General features: G+C 45.3%; 1 protein-coding gene across 9 annotated transcripts in view; it reads right to left on the bottom strand.

Annotated features, from left to right (window-relative positions):
* Positions 1-7,727: 7,727 nt before the first annotated feature.
* The window catches only part of FANCC (FA complementation group C), a 231,604-nt gene continuing 219,688 nt past the window's right edge, over positions 7,728-19,643 (bottom strand). For 8 of the 9 annotated variants that reach the window (XM_016159457.2, XM_036218181.1, XM_016159461.2 and 5 more), the window contains 2 exons: positions 16,933-17,139; positions 7,728-11,958 (listed from right to left, as the gene is read on the bottom strand). In XM_016159457.2, the coding sequence (XP_016014943.2) occupies positions 11,791-11,958; positions 16,933-17,139 (375 nt within the window). In that variant the 3' untranslated portion in view covers positions 7,728-11,790. The remainder of the gene's footprint in view (positions 11,959-16,932; positions 17,140-19,643) is intronic. The other variant, XR_004950086.1, reaches the window with a different exon arrangement.

The following is a 19,643-nucleotide window of genomic DNA, read 5'->3' as shown; positions in this document are numbered from 1 at the left end:
GGCTATTCAAAGGTGAGGTTTTATAGAATTTTTCCCACCCTATTGTGCTATCTGGGAGATCTGTTAATAAGGCATTTCTGTTCCAGCCCAATGGCTAGTGGGTGTGAAAAAAGAGGGAGGAGGCCATCATAAAACTAAGAAAGTTCCTGGGACTGGCACCGGCCTCAGAGCCTGCCGCCTGGGTGGTGGGATGGATGTCTGGACATCTGGCATCAGAGCAGAGGCAAACCTGGCTCTCGGGAGTCCCAGCCAAAGAAGCCACTCTTGGGGGCTGGGGCTGGGGCTGGGGCTGGGGCTGGGGCTGGGAAACCAGAAAAATCTGTGCGTGCTTGCGTGCTTGCGTGTGTGCGTGCGTGTGTGTGTGTGTGCGCGCACGCGCATGTGCACCAAGGCTGAATGCAGAAATGCAGATAAAGGCCTCTGACCACACATTTCCATCTTCTCCAGACAGCTCACATAAAACAATTCTGGTTCTTGCCAAGTGTCGTTTGAGAAAAAAAACAAGTTCAGGGGTTTGGCTTCTGAGCCCCAAAGACTGGGATAGGAAACAGGAAAACTGTTCCAAAGGCCCGTCCTGAGCCCCTCCCACAGGCTCACCCAGCCAGTGCGGCTGCTCAGCACGTCACCCAACCAGTGTGTCACGGCTGAGGGTCCGCATGGGGGCTCCCTCTGCAAGATGCACGCCTGGGGGAGCCTCATAGCTAGCTGTCCACACAGCCCCTCTGTGGCTCCGTCAGGGAGAGTCTTCCCTCACGCTCCTCCTGTCTATAATTTTCCTCAGCTCAGGCCTTTGGGGATTGTTCCGCTGCTGAAAGCCCAGCCCAGGAGGCGTACTTGCTGTGGGGTAAGCAGGGAGGTACTGCAATTGCCCAGAGTCCCAAAGTTCTCTGCTTAGTTGTCCTCCCTTGTTGCACAAGGTCTGACAGAACAGGCTTGGGAAGCAGAAGTGTGTGTCCCGAGGCTAGAGAGGACACTCCTGGCAAGATTTGAAAGGCAGCCCTCGGGTTAGGACCCCAGGGCTCTTGACCGCATGCCTCGGGTTTCCACATTCTGATTGCGAGATTTAAGTCTCCCAACACTTTAACAGAAGTTCAGGAGCGAGGCTCAGGACAAATGTGACTTATGAAGAAGAAATAAGAGATTAAGTAGGAGCCTTTTCAGTGTTTGCCAATGGCATGATATAAGTGCATACGTCGGGTTATAAAGAAAAGGCAGATAACTTAAGAGAAAGGAATTAATTGTAGCTTTATGACTTTATATGCTTTAACAAATTAAGTTATATGTCAAGGAAGAAAGAACTGCAAAATTTGTGGCTTAAGTGCAGAGAAGGCTTTTGTAGAGCAGGAAAGTATTCGTCATCACAGAAGGTGGACAGATTGGCATTTGCGAAGTTGGGTCAAAGCCCACAAAGTGTCCCAATTGGGGGTGCTCAAGGAGCCCCAGTCCCTCAGGCCACCCTCCCTCTATGTTGGGGTACATGGATCCAACCATAATGAGCAAGTCTTTTTCTAGAAAACTCTTAGATCTAATGCTGCAATGTTAAGTCCTGCAAATAAGCTGTAAAAACGCCACCATGCTGAAGAAACTGCAGAGAGCACCAGTACAGACATCTTCTTTTAAGGTTACACATGGTGTCCAGACCTCCTTTCCTTCATGGCGTCATTTGACAGTAAGCCTCTCTTGGAACAGACAAACATGAATCCTTTATTTATTGATGACTACAACTTTGGGGCGGGCAGGGGTGGGGGTGAGGTGGGGAGCAGGGCATACATCAGATGTGCAAACAAATATAAACAACATGTAAGCAAAAAGTAAGTTTTCCTCCACCTGCTCCCTTCTCCAGACCCATCATGGTTGGGAGATCGATGAGGAAGATTAAGGATGCGCTCCAGCAAACACATGTCCAGGCCCCCTTTCCATGTAACAGAAGAGCTTGAGATTGGCACATACATAGAACTTTGCCTCTATTTGATGGCTCCATTTCCAAGTGTCATATAACTTGAGAGGTAGTAGTGTACAGTAGTCCATAGGTTCCTTTTTTCAGAGCCCAGCACTGCTAGCTGTCATCTGTGTAAGCTTTCTGGGCTTCAGTTTTCTCATCTGTAAACCAAGGATAAGTTTGTTAGGTGGTTATGAGAATTAAATGAATGAATTTATGTAAAATGCTGAAAACAGGGCCCGGCATCAACTCTGAAAGCGTAAGCTACTCTTTGATTGTTGGTTCGTTTAATTTATTTAACCAGCCCTCTGCCAATGAACCTTTGGGCTGTTACCGGTGGGTGGCTATTTGAAACGCTGCTGCAGTAACCCTGGGCATTCTGCATGTGCCCTGTATCTGGGACGATGCAGATTTGCTCATCGTGGTGGGATCCATGCAACTCAAAATGAGGGGAGGCACCTCTGAAGAACTGGGATTTTGTTACTGGATAAAATTATATAATTATTTAAAATTTATTTAGTGTCTTTATAGTGGTAAAATGGCCATAAAATTTACCATTTTAACCATTTACCAAATTAACCATTTTCAAGTGTGCGACTGAGTGGCACTAAGTACCTTCACATTGTTGTGCAACCATCACCGCCGTCCGTCTCCAGAACTTTTCATCTTCCCGAGGTGACACTCTCTCCCCGTTAAACAACAACCTTCCATCCCCTCTTGCCCCCTGTCCCTGGCAACTATCATTCTTTTTTCTATCTCTATACATTTGACTACGCAAGGTACTTCACGTGAGTGGAATCATACACTATTTGTCTTTTTGTGACTGACCTATTTCACATAGCAAAATATCCTCAAGTTCTCCCACGTTGTGGCACTTGTGAGCACTTCATGTGTCTTCTAGTCACCTATCAATAGACATTTGGATTGTTTCTACCTTTTGGGGATTGTGAGTAGTGCTGCTATGAACGTGAGTGGGCAAACACCTCTCCGAGTCTCTGCTTTCAACTCTTTTTGTGTCTGAGTGATTGTTACTTTTATTTTTTTAATTTTTATTTTTCAGTTTGAGTTGACATTCATTATATTAGTTTCCGTTGTACAGCATAGTAGTTAGACATCTGTGTAATTTACGAAGTGATCCCTCCAATTAGTCCAGTAGTTATTACGTTATTATTGCCTCTAGTCCCTGTGCCGTACTGCTGCTTTCAGTTCTCGTGGGGATACATCTACGAGCGGAACTGCTGGATCATTTGGTGATTGTTATCCTACTATTTCCAGGACGCATACATTTTAAATGTTAAATTTTTGCTTTTTCCGACCTGATATGGAAAAATGATTTTCATATTTTGGAAGCTGTGTTAAATATTTTCAAAAGGGCTTTCCAAAGTATTGTGTATTTCTCTTGCTGTTAATTTGTATGCAGTGTCTGTCTGTGTCCCAGGCCCTCGAGTCTCTGTGTTGATGGCCTTTTTCTTGTTGATTTATAGAGGCACTTTAGAAGTTAGAAAATTAGTTCTTTGTCATGTGTTGCAAATATTTTTCCCAATTTGTTTTTTCTATTTTGATTTTTTGGTTATTTTGTTTTTTATTCTGTATGGTTAATTTTATCCATCTTCTGTGGTTTCTGGGTTTTGCATCTTGCATAGAAAGAGCCTGGGGGTGGGGTGGGGGGTGGGGGGGTGGAACAAAGGATTCCTGGAAGTCTGCTAGCAATGTGGTCTGTGGTCTGAGCCTCAGGTCCCTCCCCAACCCCTCCCCTCCTTTTTACCCCCTGTTCCCCAGAGAACTAAGAAGTCTTCTTGAAGCACTGACCCCTGAAGAGGCTTTGAACTTGCAGACCCCAGGCAGGGATTTGGGTGCTAGGAGAGGGGGAACTCAAATACTGAAAACAGGGTTTCTGTGAAAGTCTGCAAACCAAAAATGAGCAGAAATTCTATATGAACTATAAAGACATTCTTTCTACATTTCGGGAGTAGGAAAGTTCTGATTTTATGAACTAACTTTTTATTTATCCAAGTAATAGACTGTGTTCCCAGAGCAGCGGCAGCCTTCCTACCACCCCTGTCCCTCCTCTTTCGAAGCAGGAAAGCTGCTAGATAGCCTTCTCTGGAGAAAACCCACGGCCCCAGAGAACAGACCGCCAGATACCGACAGTTGGCTGAGCATTTTATTTTTGATGTTTATTTCTATCTCAGAAGTAGAGATCCAACTTGATTTTCTACTACCATCTTTTCCCTGTTAATGAGATGGCTTTATCATACACTAAATCTCCACACAGATTAATTCAACAAATATTTCTTGGGCACCTATTGTATGCCTGCAACTATTTCAGGCACTTGTAGTAGAAACAGTTGAGTACACACAAGGCATAATTTATTATAATTATTATGATATATGAGTAAACATAATACATATTGTGGCATCTAGAAAGTGTGTGTTAGGGACCAAAGCTGGGGGTAGTACAGGCTGAGGGGTGGTGGGTGGAATGGTCGGGGGCGCTTCATGGAGGTGGCAAGGGACTGGCATGTATGTGGGTGGGGTTTCAGCAAAACCCATGCAAAGGCCCTGGGGTTGGAATGCATCTGAGTAACTAACTGTCAGAGGGCTCAGGCGGCTGGGGCAGGTGGGGCGGGTATATGAAGGGGTCCTAGAGAATATTAGATGAAGTCGGAGAGTAAAAAACATTCAGATTATCTAGGGCCTTGAAAGCCCCTTTAGGAATGTTGGACTCTGAGTGAAGAGGGGAGCTTTCGGAGTGCTTTCAGCAGTGCTGTGGCGTGATCACACTGGAAAGCAAGTCCTATAGTCTTGGAGAGCCTGCAGGGTGCCAGGGCGGGAGGGAAACTGGGCTGAGGATGGTGGCAGAGATGGAGGGCAAGAAATGATCAAGTTCAGAAACGTCTTAATGGATTTGAGGTGGGGTGACATAGAAGAATCCAAAATAAGTACAGAATCGGGCCCAAGTCACTGGAAAGATGGAGTTATCATCAACCGCCTTGGGGACACTGTGTGTTTGGGGGGATGGTCGGGGCTTTGGACATGTTTTCTACAATGGTTGGCTCCTCCAGGTGGGGAGACACCTGATGGGCAGTGGGTCCAGGAGAGGGGTGTGCTCCCTCTCTGCACAGAGATGACATGTGAAAGCCCACCAGAAGAGGTCAGGGGTCGAGCAGAAACCAGCATTTTTGGGCTGAGGAGAAGCCGAGGGACACTGTCGGCAGGGGGTGGGCCTGACAGGTCAGGCGCTGCCCAGACCAGTGAGAGGAAGCTGAGAACTGTAGGCTGGAGCCACGAGGAGGATATTCTCCAGTGATCCCTTTCTTGGGCCCCACCAAACCGTTGTCATAACTCAGGCTTTAGAAAGTGTGCCAGTGTGCGGTGCACTTTGTTCTACTCCATTACACTACTTTCCTGGCTGATCTTGAATGTTTATTTTTCCATATAAATTTTGGAATCAGATTATCTAGTTGTCTTATTAGGATCCTATTACGTCTAATTCATATCTCTGTAATAGTTAGTACTTCTATCCAGGATGTCTTTCCAGAAGGAGAAAGCCACCAGTTAGAGCAGTGGTTCTCAATTGTGGGAGCAGGGGGTGGTTTTCTCCAGGGGACATTTGGTAATGTCAGCAGGAAGTTTTGATTGTCACTACTGGGCTGGCACCTACTAGAGAGAGGCCAGGGATGCAGCTCACAACCTGTGATGCACAACCTGTGTCGCATTGGAGCAACGTGGCTTTAGATGCCTGCAGACTGGCTTGGTGCCAAGGGCTCCCCTCTGCCTTTCCTTGCTGAGTGTGGGCTGTTTCATGGGATTCGTCCTTCTCAAATGCTCTAGAAGAGACTTAAAGAGTAGATGATACATAACGTCGTGGACGTTTTTCATTCTTTTCAGCTGCCCAGGCTCTGACCCCTTCTTGTACGTGGAAAGTACTCTTGGATGGTATCCAGTGATGACTTCCCCAGCTCCCATCCAGCCAAAGTGCAGGCGGGACCTCGGCTCCCCTAGTCAGACATACCAGTGGAGACTGATCAGTGCTTCAGCGTGGGGAAGAGGGGGCCTGTCTTCATATCAGAGGAACAGACATTGCAGGAGCTACAGAGGTTCTCAGGATTCAGTGGCAGCAGCAGGAGTCTCCTCTGAGGCCACTCTGAAGCTGGGTTTTGGGTGCTGCTGCTGCTGGCTGGCCGGCACTAAGCCTTGTCTGCCTGATGATTCTGTGGGCTTTTAAATACCCTTTTGATAAATTCCCTTCTCCTTTCAACATTGTGTGTTTCTGTTGCTTCTGGCCAAGAATCCTGGTTGACAAATATGGATTCATATTGTGAGAAGCACCAGAGACCAATGAGATTTTCAACACTGCTGACTCGTGAGACATTTACTTCTACAGAAAAGTTAAGGCATGTGAAACTTTCAGTATCAGAGGAAATAAGTTTCCAACCCAAAACACCAAATACAATAAGATGTCGTGATTTTGTCAAGACCGGGAAAAGCAAGTCCTACATTATAAGCTTTCTGTGAAACCAGTTTTTGTGTGAGGGTTACGATCAGACCCATGGTACTGGAACTGCATTGTAGAAGGTGGCTTCAAGATAGACATATATTTTGCCTTAATTTTGGTTCTATAGGAGTGAAATGGTGTGGTGATGATTAATAACTTAGAATTGTTCGACAAAGTCCAGGGAATCTGTGTTAAAACCCAGTGTCAGAGGAAAGAAGCCCATTTCAGCAGTGGGAAGGGGTGGTAACAGGTTGAAAGAAAGGAAAACAGAAAGGCAAGGAGAGTGGCACAGCTAACATTCCTCTTCTTCCTTGGAAAGCAAAATCAACTTGGATTCCTTGTCAAATAAAGAGGAACGTTCCCCACGCCTGTTCTCACTCTGCACGTAGCGCGGCGCTGCCCCAACCCCTCGGGGACGGGACAGGCTCAGGTCCGACTGTCTTCGCATTCCTGGCCCGCTGCTGCGGTCGCATCTTCTCCAACTCCCCCTTTCAAGTCCCTGTTCTTGATTCCCGCACTTCAACAATATATGTGCCTTTCTTCTGTCCCCTGGACGTTTTCCCATTTTTGTCCCAGCACTCCTGTCCCACCAGCAAGAAGGGCTAATAACACCAATAAAACAGAGCCACCCCCTGGGATGCTCAGGCAAGGGGTTTCTCCAGGAACGTGGCTTATCCATTTGCCATCTGCTTTCTCAGATGCCTTCTGGAAATAAGAGGCCCCCAGTGTCCCATGTCAGGAAGAAAAGTGACCATTCAGAAAGCTCGTGCATGCTGTCTGGCCTCAGTAAAGCAGGGCCACCTGGGGTCCTGTAAGTAGCCACAGTGAAGCATGAGCAACCAAATGGAGCTGGGCAGATTCCATCTCCCAGGGGAGCCTGCGGAGGCTGCAGTGCAAGGGCCAAGAATCTGTGAAATAGCAGAGCGAGCAAGAGGATGTGGGCTGTGCTTTGTGGGACGAGTTCTGTCTTCAGAGATGGGGAACAATGTACAGAACAATTCAGTTTATACTGAGTGGTGATATTCACATCAGGCTTATGGAAAAACATACATGTGTACAATACATTTCATTTGGTTTGAGCAACCCCTGCCTGCCCTAGTCACTCCTTTCTTCCTTGGCAATGGGACCTCAGCTCTTAGGTGTCTGGTGGCAATATTCCCAGGCCCAGAGGATAAACCATGATTGGTCTTTTTCAAGGGCAGAGCTATAGAGGTTTTATGCAGCCTGAAGTTTCTATAATTGGGGAGTGAAGTTTTTTCTAAGAAAGATTTTATTTTATAAACACAAAAGTAGGTGCAACTATAACTTTTTATTTAGAATGAAATAATATAGGACAAATTATAAATTTTATAATGGTAACAATTCTACAAATGTCACAAAGTTCCAATGCATAACGTAACGTATGTGAACGGGTGCTCTATAATGCCTTTTCTCTCTACAGATTTTGGCTCTGTCCTCTTTGATCACCTGTTCTTAGAACAGCGATTTTATGCATTTTCTATAAAGAGAAGAGAAGGATAATTCAGTCTTTTCTCCAGCATGCTGTATAAAAAATGTCACTCTTAAGACTTAAGAAAATTTCTCTGAGCATCATAGCTAGCTATTAGTAATGTAAAATTTTAGAGCTGTTGTCAGATCTCTGAAAATCTCTGTCAAATTCATCACAGACCCAAACTATAGGACTGGGAAGAACTCCCCCCACACATCCCTCTTTGTTTCTCCTGTGTACCCACATATCTCAGGTGACATGGCCCCTGTACCTGCATCTATGTCTCAGGCCAGCTGAGCTTCACAGTTCTTGGAAGCTGTTCTTTCACTAGGATGGCCACAGTGACTATGCGCTAAAGTGATGGTAAGCCACCTCAGAGTCTCCTCAGCTGGACCCTAGAAGTGCCCATGGCCACCCCTGTGATAGCCAGTAGGTAGGAATGTGCACAGACTTCCTTTTACTGGTTGCGGTTAAAATCTTTACAAATTTTACAAAAAATGAATGACCAAGGGAGCTGGGGCCTCTTCCAGAGCCTTGAAAGTGGCCGGGAAGTGAAAGGCCCTGAAGCTCAAGCTTCACTGGTGTCCTGATAAATCTGACCTTAGTCTTAGCCCATCAGGGCAGCCACATTCCCCATCCTTCTGTGGCTGGGTTCTGGCTGTGATATAAAGGCAGGTCTGGTGTACCTGGTGGGGAAGATGGGGAAACCTGCTGTCCTTTTCCTTCTCAGATGTTGCCAGCAAAGACTGGGCTTGGCAGCCTTCTTGCAACGTGGAGAGGAAAGCCAGCAGAAATTCAGTGAGGCCAACCCCAAGCTGTAACACTGTTGAGTGGCTGAATGAGCCAGTTTTCTGGGATTCTGTGTCTGAGGCCATCAGGTGTCTTCCCTGTTTAAGCCACTCTTTGTCGGATATTCTGCTGGCGGAAGCAAAAGGCATATGCCTGGCACAGACACTGTGGTGGAAAGAACCCCACTTCCAGTAAACCCCCAATGTGGCCTCTAGTCTCAGCCATGCCACTTGACATGCACCTCAGGCCTCAGTGCTCAGCTCTCCAATGAGGGAACAAGACTTAGTGGCTTTCGTGGGTTCACTGTGCATTTTCACCAGAGCCCATTTTTAGCTAGATTCTTACTTCCATGAACATATTTCAAAAAAATTGAAAGAACCTATGTGTCCAAACTTTCCTGAAAATTCAAGGCAATAGGAAAAGTAGGTCGACTTTACTGAACACACCCCGGCCCTTCTCTATGCTGACTGGGTTCTTTCCTGGAGTCTGGGTATGGGCCTGCTGAAGAGCTGAGCACACACAAAGGATTCGTCTTTGGTTTTCAAGGGGAGGGAGCATCCCCTACCTGTCCACTGTGCACTCCCCGCCATCTGTGCTCACCCTCACGACAGTGAACGGAATGAGTGACCCCGTCTTCCAAAGAAGTCAGCGGTGCTGGCGTGGCTTCCCAACTACTCATCTGGGTTGGGAGACGCCACCCCCCACCACGCGGCTTTCCTTCATTTCCACTGGGAGACTCTCCCCACATCAGCACCTTTGTCAAGGAAGGGGAGGGCAAAGGGAGAAAATAACATTAGTAAATAAACCAGAGCCTACTATCTCCTTGTAGAAAGTCTTCACAGACAGTGAGGATTCACTGAAAACAAGGAACGGCCAGGCTGCTGGGCCTTCACCGAGGTGCAGACTGAAGTTCTGCTAGCTCAGACGGTCTGCTCGGTGGCCGGCTCACACGGCCAAGGCACGGGAGAACTTAGAGGCTTTGTAAAGGGATTGGGACATACTACAAACAGGCTGAGGTGTGGTCAGGACAGGAAAGAAATCTTCCAGAATCCAGCTTCAATGGTCTGAGGTGGAGAACCATCTTGTTTTTATTGTTTGCTATGAAACACAGTGTGAATGGATGTCCACATGGAAGCACACCCCACAGAGGGAGGTCAGTTTTCGGTGGGCGCTCACTTCGAGAGTTGTTGGCCACCACCACACTGAGCCTCTTTCTTCACATCCACAGAGATTGATCACAGCTTCCGTGGCGAAAGTCAACATAGGCGAGGTGTCCTAAACTCCAAGTGAAGCATGTGAAATAATGATGATGGCAGTTGAGGTGAAAGTATTTTAACAGTATACCTTGCACATGGTAACATTTCTCAAAAGGCAGGCTTGGGTCAAAAGTTCTTGGAATTTTTCAGATCTTTGGGTAGATGTATATACTGAAACAAATAATTCTCCTAAAAGCTCAACCTCCAATCCAACAAAACTTTACTCATACTTCAAACAGAAGCTGAGAGGGAATTTCAGAGACTACTAATACATACATCAAATGCATTAAAGAAAGTCTGACTCACTTGACAGAATATACACAAAAGAGCATACAATCAATACAAGAATAAACCTAAAAAGAAAAATATCTTCAACTCATGTGAAACAAATATTAACCTTTGGAGATACCAATTCCTTATTAGAAATTTCCAGTTCCCATTTCACTTAACAGGACAACTGATATGTAATCTCTTCCGTCTCTAGAACAAGTCATGTACACTCCCACCAGCCATCTTTGAGGCAATATGAACCCTTTTGTAAACATGAAGTAAAGAGAGTTAGCACTGGAACTGTTTTTATTTTATTGCTAAGCACGGTTGCTCTCCACGGCAGGGCCGGCACACTTGCCTGCCATTCACTAGTGGTCGCTGTCACAACTACTTGCTACTGGGCTTAAGTGGGCTCTCCTTCCCCTTGGCCTGCCCAGGGGGTGCCCCAGGGAACTCTCATTGCTGAAGAATTTTTTATGGAAGCAAGAGTGTGGCTTTATCTCAAATCTCTGTGGATTAAAAGAAACACCAGGAGGCTACAGCCCTCTCTGGTGTAACCCATTTCTCTTGAAACATACTTCAATAAATCTTACTTTTCCTAAACTTTGCTGATCTCTAATTCTTTACTGCATCAGCAGAAAGGACCAAGGCCCCCCAGCACCACCGGGACAATGACGGACTTAGATCGCCTCCAACAGTACCTTAGGAAAAAAGCCTCAGGTCTACTGACCACAGAAACAGAGTTTTGGTCAAACTAAAGATGACATCTTGCAGCTCCACACCCATAAAGATGGAACGACCCTACCAGCATCCCGTTGAAACCGGACTGAAAGACGCCATGACTGACCTCAGGACCTGATGCAATGATCAGCTGCCTCCTACCCTAGCTCCAGCTAATCAGTAGAGCCCACAACCCTGGCTCCCTCAGCTACTAATGAATTTTCCTCTATAGTAACCTATCCCCTGGAGGCCTTCGGGGAGCTAGGTCTTCGAGTGCTGCTATAGCTCAGCTGTGTCTCCTGGCTTGGCACCATTTCCCTAAATAAACCTCTACTTCGTCTGCTGCAAAAATAAAAATAAAAATAAAAAGTAAAACAATAGAAACACCAAAAACGACCTGACTTCTAAAAAAGAGATCTGTGGAAAAGGATTAAGATAACTTTCTAAACTGATCACTGGTTCGTATCAAGTTCTTAATCAAAAGACTTTAAAACACTCAAATAAATCATCGTGCACCTTGGGTTGATAAGGTAAAAACAGGAAACAAAAATCTGTCCTCCCATCCAAGCCTTTTCTTTAGTGATTCTCTAACTGACATCGAGGTTGAGTAGGTACACAGAGTGCTAAAGGCATAATCCAAGTCATTAGTGAATAAATCTGACTGAGTTTGGGTTAAAGAACCTGTCTTTTCATTTTCTAAACTATGTTCTACCAGATCTTACCAAGATATTTATGGCTCATTGTTACAACTCACAGAGGCTACTCGTTACACAAAGAGATCCCATCATTTCATCAAGTGGCTCCAGCGAGCCTGGGCCCTGCATGGCAGCTACACGTTCAATGGGTCTGTGCTAGAGACTTTTGCGTGCAGCTCTGTAAGGAGCTCTCTGGCCAGTTTTCTTGATGTTGGGGCTTCCATGCAAAGACGATCCCATCTGTACAAGGTCTGGTCGAGAAAGCCAATTATCTCATGGGTTACCTCATCAGTTTGAGCCATCTGCAATGAGGACAGAGAGAAGTCAAATTAAAACACTTTCCAGACAGATTCGTCTCTTTGTCCAGGGGACCAACCATAACCATCCTGTCTCAAAAAAGCAGCCGCATTCCTGTCAGCTCCAAAGGGCTCTTGTTTTGTTTTCAAGGTGACTAGCAAAGCAAGTCCGTTCTCAGAAGTTGGCCATCCACTGAGCAGAGTCATTTCCTGATGATTGCCCTGTCCTGAAAGAATGGCTACAAGCAAGCACCAAAGTTCCTGGAATGCCAGTCACACGCTTTGGGGAGAAAAAGCAAATAAACATGCTGGGGCTTGAGTTTCTGTAAAAGGCTTACACTAATATGAGAACTGGAAAATGCTGAAAGGAAAATGCCACCTGTTTTCATATGAACAGCTTTACAAATGGCATTCTTGGGTCAGCAACCAGGCCACTTGTTTTTAAAGGCATAAGGTTTTAACACCTGATTCTCAAGGGAAGCAGGAGATGCAGAAATTGTTAGTCCCACTAAATATAGCCTCAAGGCATTCTGAATTGTTAGTGCCCATAAGTATTTTCCTGAGAATTCAGTTCAGTGAAAAGGGAAGGGCAAGAATCTCAAAATTTAGTTGCATGAAGAATTTATTGTGATTTTTTTAGACATATGCCACATTAAGCCATTCGTTTTTCGGTATTAGTTTATATTGAACCCTTCATCAAATATTTAAGTAGCCACAGCAGCCCATAGACAGCTTCCTCTCTGTCTCCACATCAGGCTCTTCTGGTAGGGTGACCAGCCATCCTGGTTCCCCTGGAGTTGCCTTAAGCCCAGGACACCCTTCCTGGCACCCATCTCTGTCAGTCAAGACAGACAGTCTGGCCTCATGTGAGCTCAGTGAACACAGTGCAGGAGGGGTGGGGGCATACTTCCAGTGTTAGACTCAGCCATCTACTGGGGCTCTGCTGGAGGGTGGAGGGGGCAGGCTGCCAGCTCAGGTAGGGTTCACTGTGACTCTTGGTGGCTGTACTGTCATCACTTGGTTTTCACTCAGAAACCACAGATGCTGTAGATGAGTTTCGTCACATGCAGTCTCTGTCCTTTGTGGATGAACAATGTGAGCCTCCCTGGGATGCCTTAAAAACAATTAATCTACTACCTAGAACCTGAGTAGGTGAAGAGTGCCTCTTGGACCATTGCCCAGTGATCCCAGGGGCTCCCCCAAGCCAGAAGCAGGGCAACACAGCCATTACAGATGACTGTAGAGGTCACTTGATCTAATTACATATCATCTTTGCATCATCTTTACAAACCAACTCAACTCCTACGCTGTGTCATTCAAGGTCTCCAGTCACATACAGAAACCTGCCTCACTGCAGCTGAGGTCGGAAACTGCTTGGTTGAGGTGTGTCTGTAGACAGGTTAAGTTCATTTTGAATTCAGCAACTACAGGACTGAACTCCATATTTCAGATTCTAGCTAACTTTTAGCTGTTATTGCTATGGTCCAGCAATCAAAGATGGAAGGAGGAGAGAGAAACATGAACTCAGGCCAGGCCAGGAGGCAGGAGAGGATGAACCTCAAGGGCAGGAGGAATCCAGACACCAACCAGGCTGCTCTTGCCTCATCCTCATCAGAGGTGCAGAGAAGAGAGTAAAGACGGTAGACAAGGAGGAGAGAGTGGGGCAAAAAAGCAGAAGGACAAGAGATAGGAAGGCACGGGGAATCCGAGGAATGAGTCAGGTGGAAACTCTAAGAAGCCGAAGGCCAGTGGGAGTGGATCCTGGGGCCTGTGTGAGGAGCCTCAGGAAGCGGTAGGCTGGCAGAGGCTGGGCAGGGGTGGGGGAGGTATGGCAGGAGGAGAGAGAGGAATAAGGAGCCTGTAATGAAATGGAGCTACTCAGTAAGATGGGACCCCCACTCAGAGAGGACATGGAAGGCAGTGAAGAGACAGGGCTCAGACACACAGCCCTTGTTGTCAGGTCCCCCAGCTGGGAGCATTCACAACTCTCCAAAGCTGATGCCAAGACAAAAGGAACAAGACCAGGACCCAGGCATGGGGGCTGGCTCTGCTCGAGCCTGAGTTCACATCAGAGCTGGGCACAGGCCTAGGTCCCCGGGTGGTGAAGCCAGAGCCACTGGCACAGAAAGGCTGTCCCACCAAAGCCAATTATGTCTACAGTCTGGCCGCCACCTGCTCCCAGGCCAAGCTGACCTGACTCAGAATTCTTTCCAGGGTGATTGCAAAGAGAGGAACTGACGAGATGGGAGAAGGCGAGAAGCCCAGGGGAGGCTGGCACTGTGCAGAGGACTCCTCCATCTGTCCTGTTTGTAGCTGCATTAGCCAGACTGCCTTTGGCCTGTCAGGTGGCCACTGCAGAAAGCTTTCGAGTTAGGAAGGCTGGTATGTTAGTAAAAACAGTTTCAGAACATCTGCGAGGATAGTGTCCAGAAAGCTCTCTGAGCTACGATGAGCTCAAGGTGCTCAGATGGTTACACCCACCTGCAAAGAAGCCAGTGCACGAAGAGAAACACTGGCATTTTATCCTTTAACAAATTTTTGCAGCTGAGCGACTTAGAAAATTTAATGAAGATGCACTGGGGATTTCCATGTTCCCTCAGCATCGGGTGTTAACGTATGGCTGAGGGTTGAACTGTTTTCTGGAAATGGGCTGACTGGCACAGGCAGCAAACTTGAACTCTGTGACATGATCTAGCTTCTTCATCACAGCAGCTTCTCTGTGAGTGAGAACTAAGCGTGGTCCATTTTGAATGTGGACTGTTTGCCTGGAATAGATGGAAATGAGGTTGAGACGACTGAAGCAGAGATTTGGGTGTCTCCAAGGAGCTTTATCTGGGTCACGTTCTCTCACATGCCATGGGCAGCGCTGGGTTGTGATCTCCCTGGCCTGTGTTCCCACTCCTAGGGTGACAGGATGGGAGAGGAGCAGAACAGGTGCTCCCCAGGGAGACGGAGTTGGCAGGCTCACACAGGTGTCCAAAGCATGGGCAGGAGGTCAGCGGTCACGTGACAAAAATGCTGTCAACACTTTCATGATTCAAAAATGTTTGCTGTTGACTTTTTAAAACAACTTATTTTTGAAAGTTTTAGATTTATTGTTTTACTGAAAAGATAATACAGAAATCACACATCCCCCACATCGTTTTCCCATTATTAACATCTTACATTAGTGTGGTGTATTTGTCAGACTCGATGAACCAATAGTGATATATTTTTATTAACTAAAAAGTCCAAACTTATTCAGATTTCCTCTGTTTTTCCCTAATGTTCTTCTGTTCCAGGATCCCACCTAAAATATCACATTTAGTTGTCCTATCTCCTTAGGCTCCTCTTGGCTATGACAGTTTCTCGGACTTTCCTTGTTTTTGATGACCTGGACAGTTTTGAGTATTACTGGTCAGATATTTTGTTAAATGTCCATCAACTGGGGTTTGTTGAGTTTTTTCCTTATGATTGGACTGGGGTTATAGGTTTTGGGGAAGAAGACTACAGAGGTAAAGTACCACTTTCATCATAATACATCAAGCGTACATGCTGTCAACATGATTTATCCCTGCTGAGGTTGACCTCGATCACCAGGGAGTGGCTGAAGGGTGACTATTACAACTTATACTTGGACAGAGATAAAACTGTGGGGTACAAAGTTCTATAGACATACATTTTTTAGCTTTCATCAATTGAGTGCTCCTACCCCAAATGGCTTTCGAAGGTATGCAATTTGTAAATGTAAACACAACAGATCATTGTGTACAATTCAGTAGCTTGAAGTACATTCACAATCTTGTACAACCATAGCTGCTATCCATCGCCAGAATTTTTTCATTATCCCAAACAGGAACTCTGTACCCATTAAACACTAACTCTCCATCCTTCCCTCCCCTTTGCCTCTGGTAACCTCTCCTCTACTTTCTGTCTCTATGAACTTACCTATTCTAGGTGCCTTATTAAGTGGAATCATACAATATTTATCCTTTTGTGACTGGTTTATTTCACTTAGCATAACGCCCTGAAGGTATATCCATGTTGTAGCATAAGTCAAAGCTTCATTTGTTCTGAATAATATTCCATTGTATATACGGGCCACATTTTGTTCATCCATCACCTGCTGATGGACATTTGGGACATGTCCACCTTTTGGCTACGTTTTGTTTATAGTGGCCATCCTCCTGAGTGTGTAGTGACACCTCATTGTGGTTCTGATTTGCATTTCCCTAATAGCTAGTGGTGCTGAACATTTTTTCTTGTGCTTATTGGCCATGTGTATATCTTCTTTGGAGAAATGTCTGTTCAAATCCATTGCCCATTTTTGAATTGGGTTGTTTTTCTGTTGTTGAGTTGTAAGAATACCCCACATAGTCTTGACACTAAATCCTCACCAGATATGTGATTTCCAAATATTTTCCTCCCATTCCGTGATTTGTTTTCCCTCTCTTTTGGGAGTGTTCTTTGATACACACAAGTTTTTAGTTTTGATGAAGTTCAGTTCATCTATTTTTTCTTTTGATGCTTGTGCCTTTACTGTTATTATCCAAGAAATCACTGGCTAGTCCAATGTCATGAATGTTGCTCACTTTTGACCTGAACCATTCTTTAGCCCTTAGTCAGCTAGACTTCAGGAAGGATTCTTTGTACTTAATGAGGAAAATTCTTTGAACTACTGCAGTGAGCACATTCTCACTGAAGTCTTATTTCTCTTCATGCATTGAAGGGGGAGACGGGAGACCTAGCTTTTACTACAGGCTCTGGCAGTAAGCCATGTGACCTGGGAGAAGTCAACTCATTTCTCTGAGCCTCCATTTTCTCTTCTGTGACATGAAGCTGTTGTGCTGGGCAGGTTCTGGTATCTGTCCCAGCTGTCCACCTCACTGCCTACCCATCCATGATAGGACAGCATCCTGGTACACACGCACACTCTTCAAAGGCCTGACCCTTGGGTAGAATGCGAATGAGAATTAGGATGCTAGAAAAGGGGAGACTTACGAGGGTGATGACTTCCCAGGCAACAGCGTAGCCTCCAGGAGCCCAGAGCAGGAAGTTCAGGAGGAGGCACCTGATCAACTGTCGACAGACAGGCGGCCTGAGGTCACTGTCTTGGCTCTCTCCCACTGCTGTCTGTAGCTCCTTGGCTGAGAGGGTTGGCCTTCTGAGCAGCTTCATGAGGCGGCCAAGCACTGATTTCACCTCTACCTGGGAAGTATGATTACAAAGGTGAGAGATTAGAGAAGAGTCAGGACATGTATGGTTCTAGGATTTATCTGGAGCTCTGAAGCAACCCCCTGAAAGAGAAGAGGACTGGTGCCCGAGGGAGGGCAGACAGAGGCGGCCCATGTCTCAGTTTACACACTGTTCCACTCAAATTCAAATGGGCGGAATGGAATTTTCTTGACTTTCTTTTGCCTCGCTCACTAAGCAGCTAGGGCACCATGCCAGGAATTGACCTTTTTTTGTATGAAAGGAAATGGAGAAAAGTCTTCATCAAAATGTAGTTAGATTTTTATTTTGTGAGAAAAAGAACAAAAGGCTCCTTGAAGGCTCGCTCACTATCACAGCCGCGGATCAGTTAAAGCCCCATGCAAGCAGACTGCCACTGCACCAGTGTTCAAGTAAGAATGAGGTTTGCCTTTTGCTATTGTTGGGGGTGGGGTGGGAAGGAGGACGACACATGGTCAGACACACACACACGGATGGACACACACACACAGTTTTGTTTTAGACACTGGGATAGTCTGTTCATACACGTTTAAAGCTCAAGCAGTAGTCACAAGTCTGTGGAATCCACATAATAATGTTGATTGTTATAGGTATGTGGGTATTTATTTCATGCTGAGACTTCTGCTTGCTCTAAGAATGGTACATCAAGTTGTAACTTGGAAAACAAAGCAAAAAACTGAAAGCCATAGATCCAAAATGCCACATGGAACTCATGAACAGCTATGTTTCATCATTTTTGAAAGAATACTTAGGCCTATTCTGAGAATTCCCATGACCAATTTTATGGATTTTGTGTGGGTCTTTTTTTCTAGATGTTGAGGTCTTATTCAATGAAGTCTGTCATAAACTCCTGTATGCTAGGAGTGCTGTGTGAGCTATTCTGACAATACAGGACCGTGAGAAACTGCACCACAGAGCTCTTCCACAGAGAATGGCAGTGTTCCGATAGGAGAGCGCCACTCTTACCATCTCTCTTCTCTCAGCTGGGCCCAGCTCGCCCTCGGCGGATAGCCATCTACAGGAGCCCAAGACCGTCTTGCAATCTAAATGGGTCTATAAAAATGTCAGGGCTTAAGAAGTTATGCCTTCATATCCATTTTCTTTTTGTCCAGTATTCCCTAAGACTTGATCATCTTCCTTTCTATTTCATCCCAGACTGCCTTTTTCCCTTCAAATGCCTCCCTGATGGCAATAGCTTTAAATGGTTTCTAATTTTTTCAGAAGAAATAAGCATTCTTTTCTAAGCATTACTTTTTATCCTGCATTATGAAAATTTATATATTCTCGCTATAGAAAATGTAAGCAAAAGTTAAAAAGAAAAAAATTAAAAATGACCTATAACTCTACCATCCAGAGACTCATTGTTAAAAACAAAGTTTATAGCCTTCTCATCTTTTATCTATGCCCTGTGAACACTGAAATCACTACACGCAATATTTTCTATCTTAAAGTTTTCTCTTCACAATGTACTTTAAGCAATTTACCATATCTATAGCACATACTCTTTGAGAACATGATTTTTCATGGTAGAATACTATTCCATAGCTAGCATGTGCTATGATTTATTTAGTCGGTATGCTTACTATTGAAAGTTTAAGCCATTTCCAATTTTTGCAATCATGAACAATGCTGTGATGATATTCCTGTACATAAATCTTCATATGGATGTTTAATTGCTTCCTTAGAATAATTGCTAGGAATGGAATGATAGGGTTAAAGTGTATGAACTCTTGCCTAATTCTTAAGAGTACACAAACATAGACATTTTTTGTTTTCATCATGATCCAATTCAAAGTTAGCAAAGGAAGATGAACCCTGGCTGGCAGGAGCATCGTCTGCAGAGAGGGGCAGGCCTTTGTGCAGCAGCGCACATCCTGGGCAGAAACAGTTACTCCTTGTTCCCCTGATCGTGAACCTCAAGGACGGCCAGCAGAGGCAACAGTTCCAGCCACGGTATCCTACTGTGTATAACACAGTACTTGATTTAATTGCCTCTTTTAAGGCAAAGGCACAGATATTGTCAAGCTTGATCAAAGCTCACAGTCACACTTTCAAAAGAGAGTTTTTCAAGTCACCCAATAGACCAAAGGTATTAAAGCTCACAAATTTAAGAGAATAGGAGGTATGTATTACTAGTTAAACTAGGGAAACTGGACCCTACCTGCTCTGTGGTACAGCACACACGCCAATGCCTCAGGTGAGGCACCAAGGCGAAAGAGATTCTGGGATCAAAACGTGAAGCAGGACTTCAGTCACAAGGTGAAATAAATGGCTACCTTTGACGGAACAGCTAGGAAGGAAATGGACATAATGGCACTAACCTACTCTAAGTGTGCTAGTCCATTTTTATCTAGGATACCAAAACATCCTCCGAGTAAGAACTCGGTTTTATTTTAAAAAGGAGCAACATAACTAGTAGAAAGATGTGCCAATGCAGAACTTTCTAGAAATACATCTTATCAGATGATTTAGTTTTCTGT

This window comes from Rousettus aegyptiacus, unplaced genomic scaffold (genome assembly GCF_014176215.1).
Source record: "Rousettus aegyptiacus isolate mRouAeg1 unplaced genomic scaffold, mRouAeg1.p scaffold_m13_p_3, whole genome shotgun sequence".
In the NCBI taxonomy this organism is placed as follows: Eukaryota; Metazoa; Chordata; class Mammalia; order Chiroptera; family Pteropodidae; genus Rousettus; species Rousettus aegyptiacus.
This window is presented reverse-complemented; position numbering and strand designations above follow the sequence as displayed.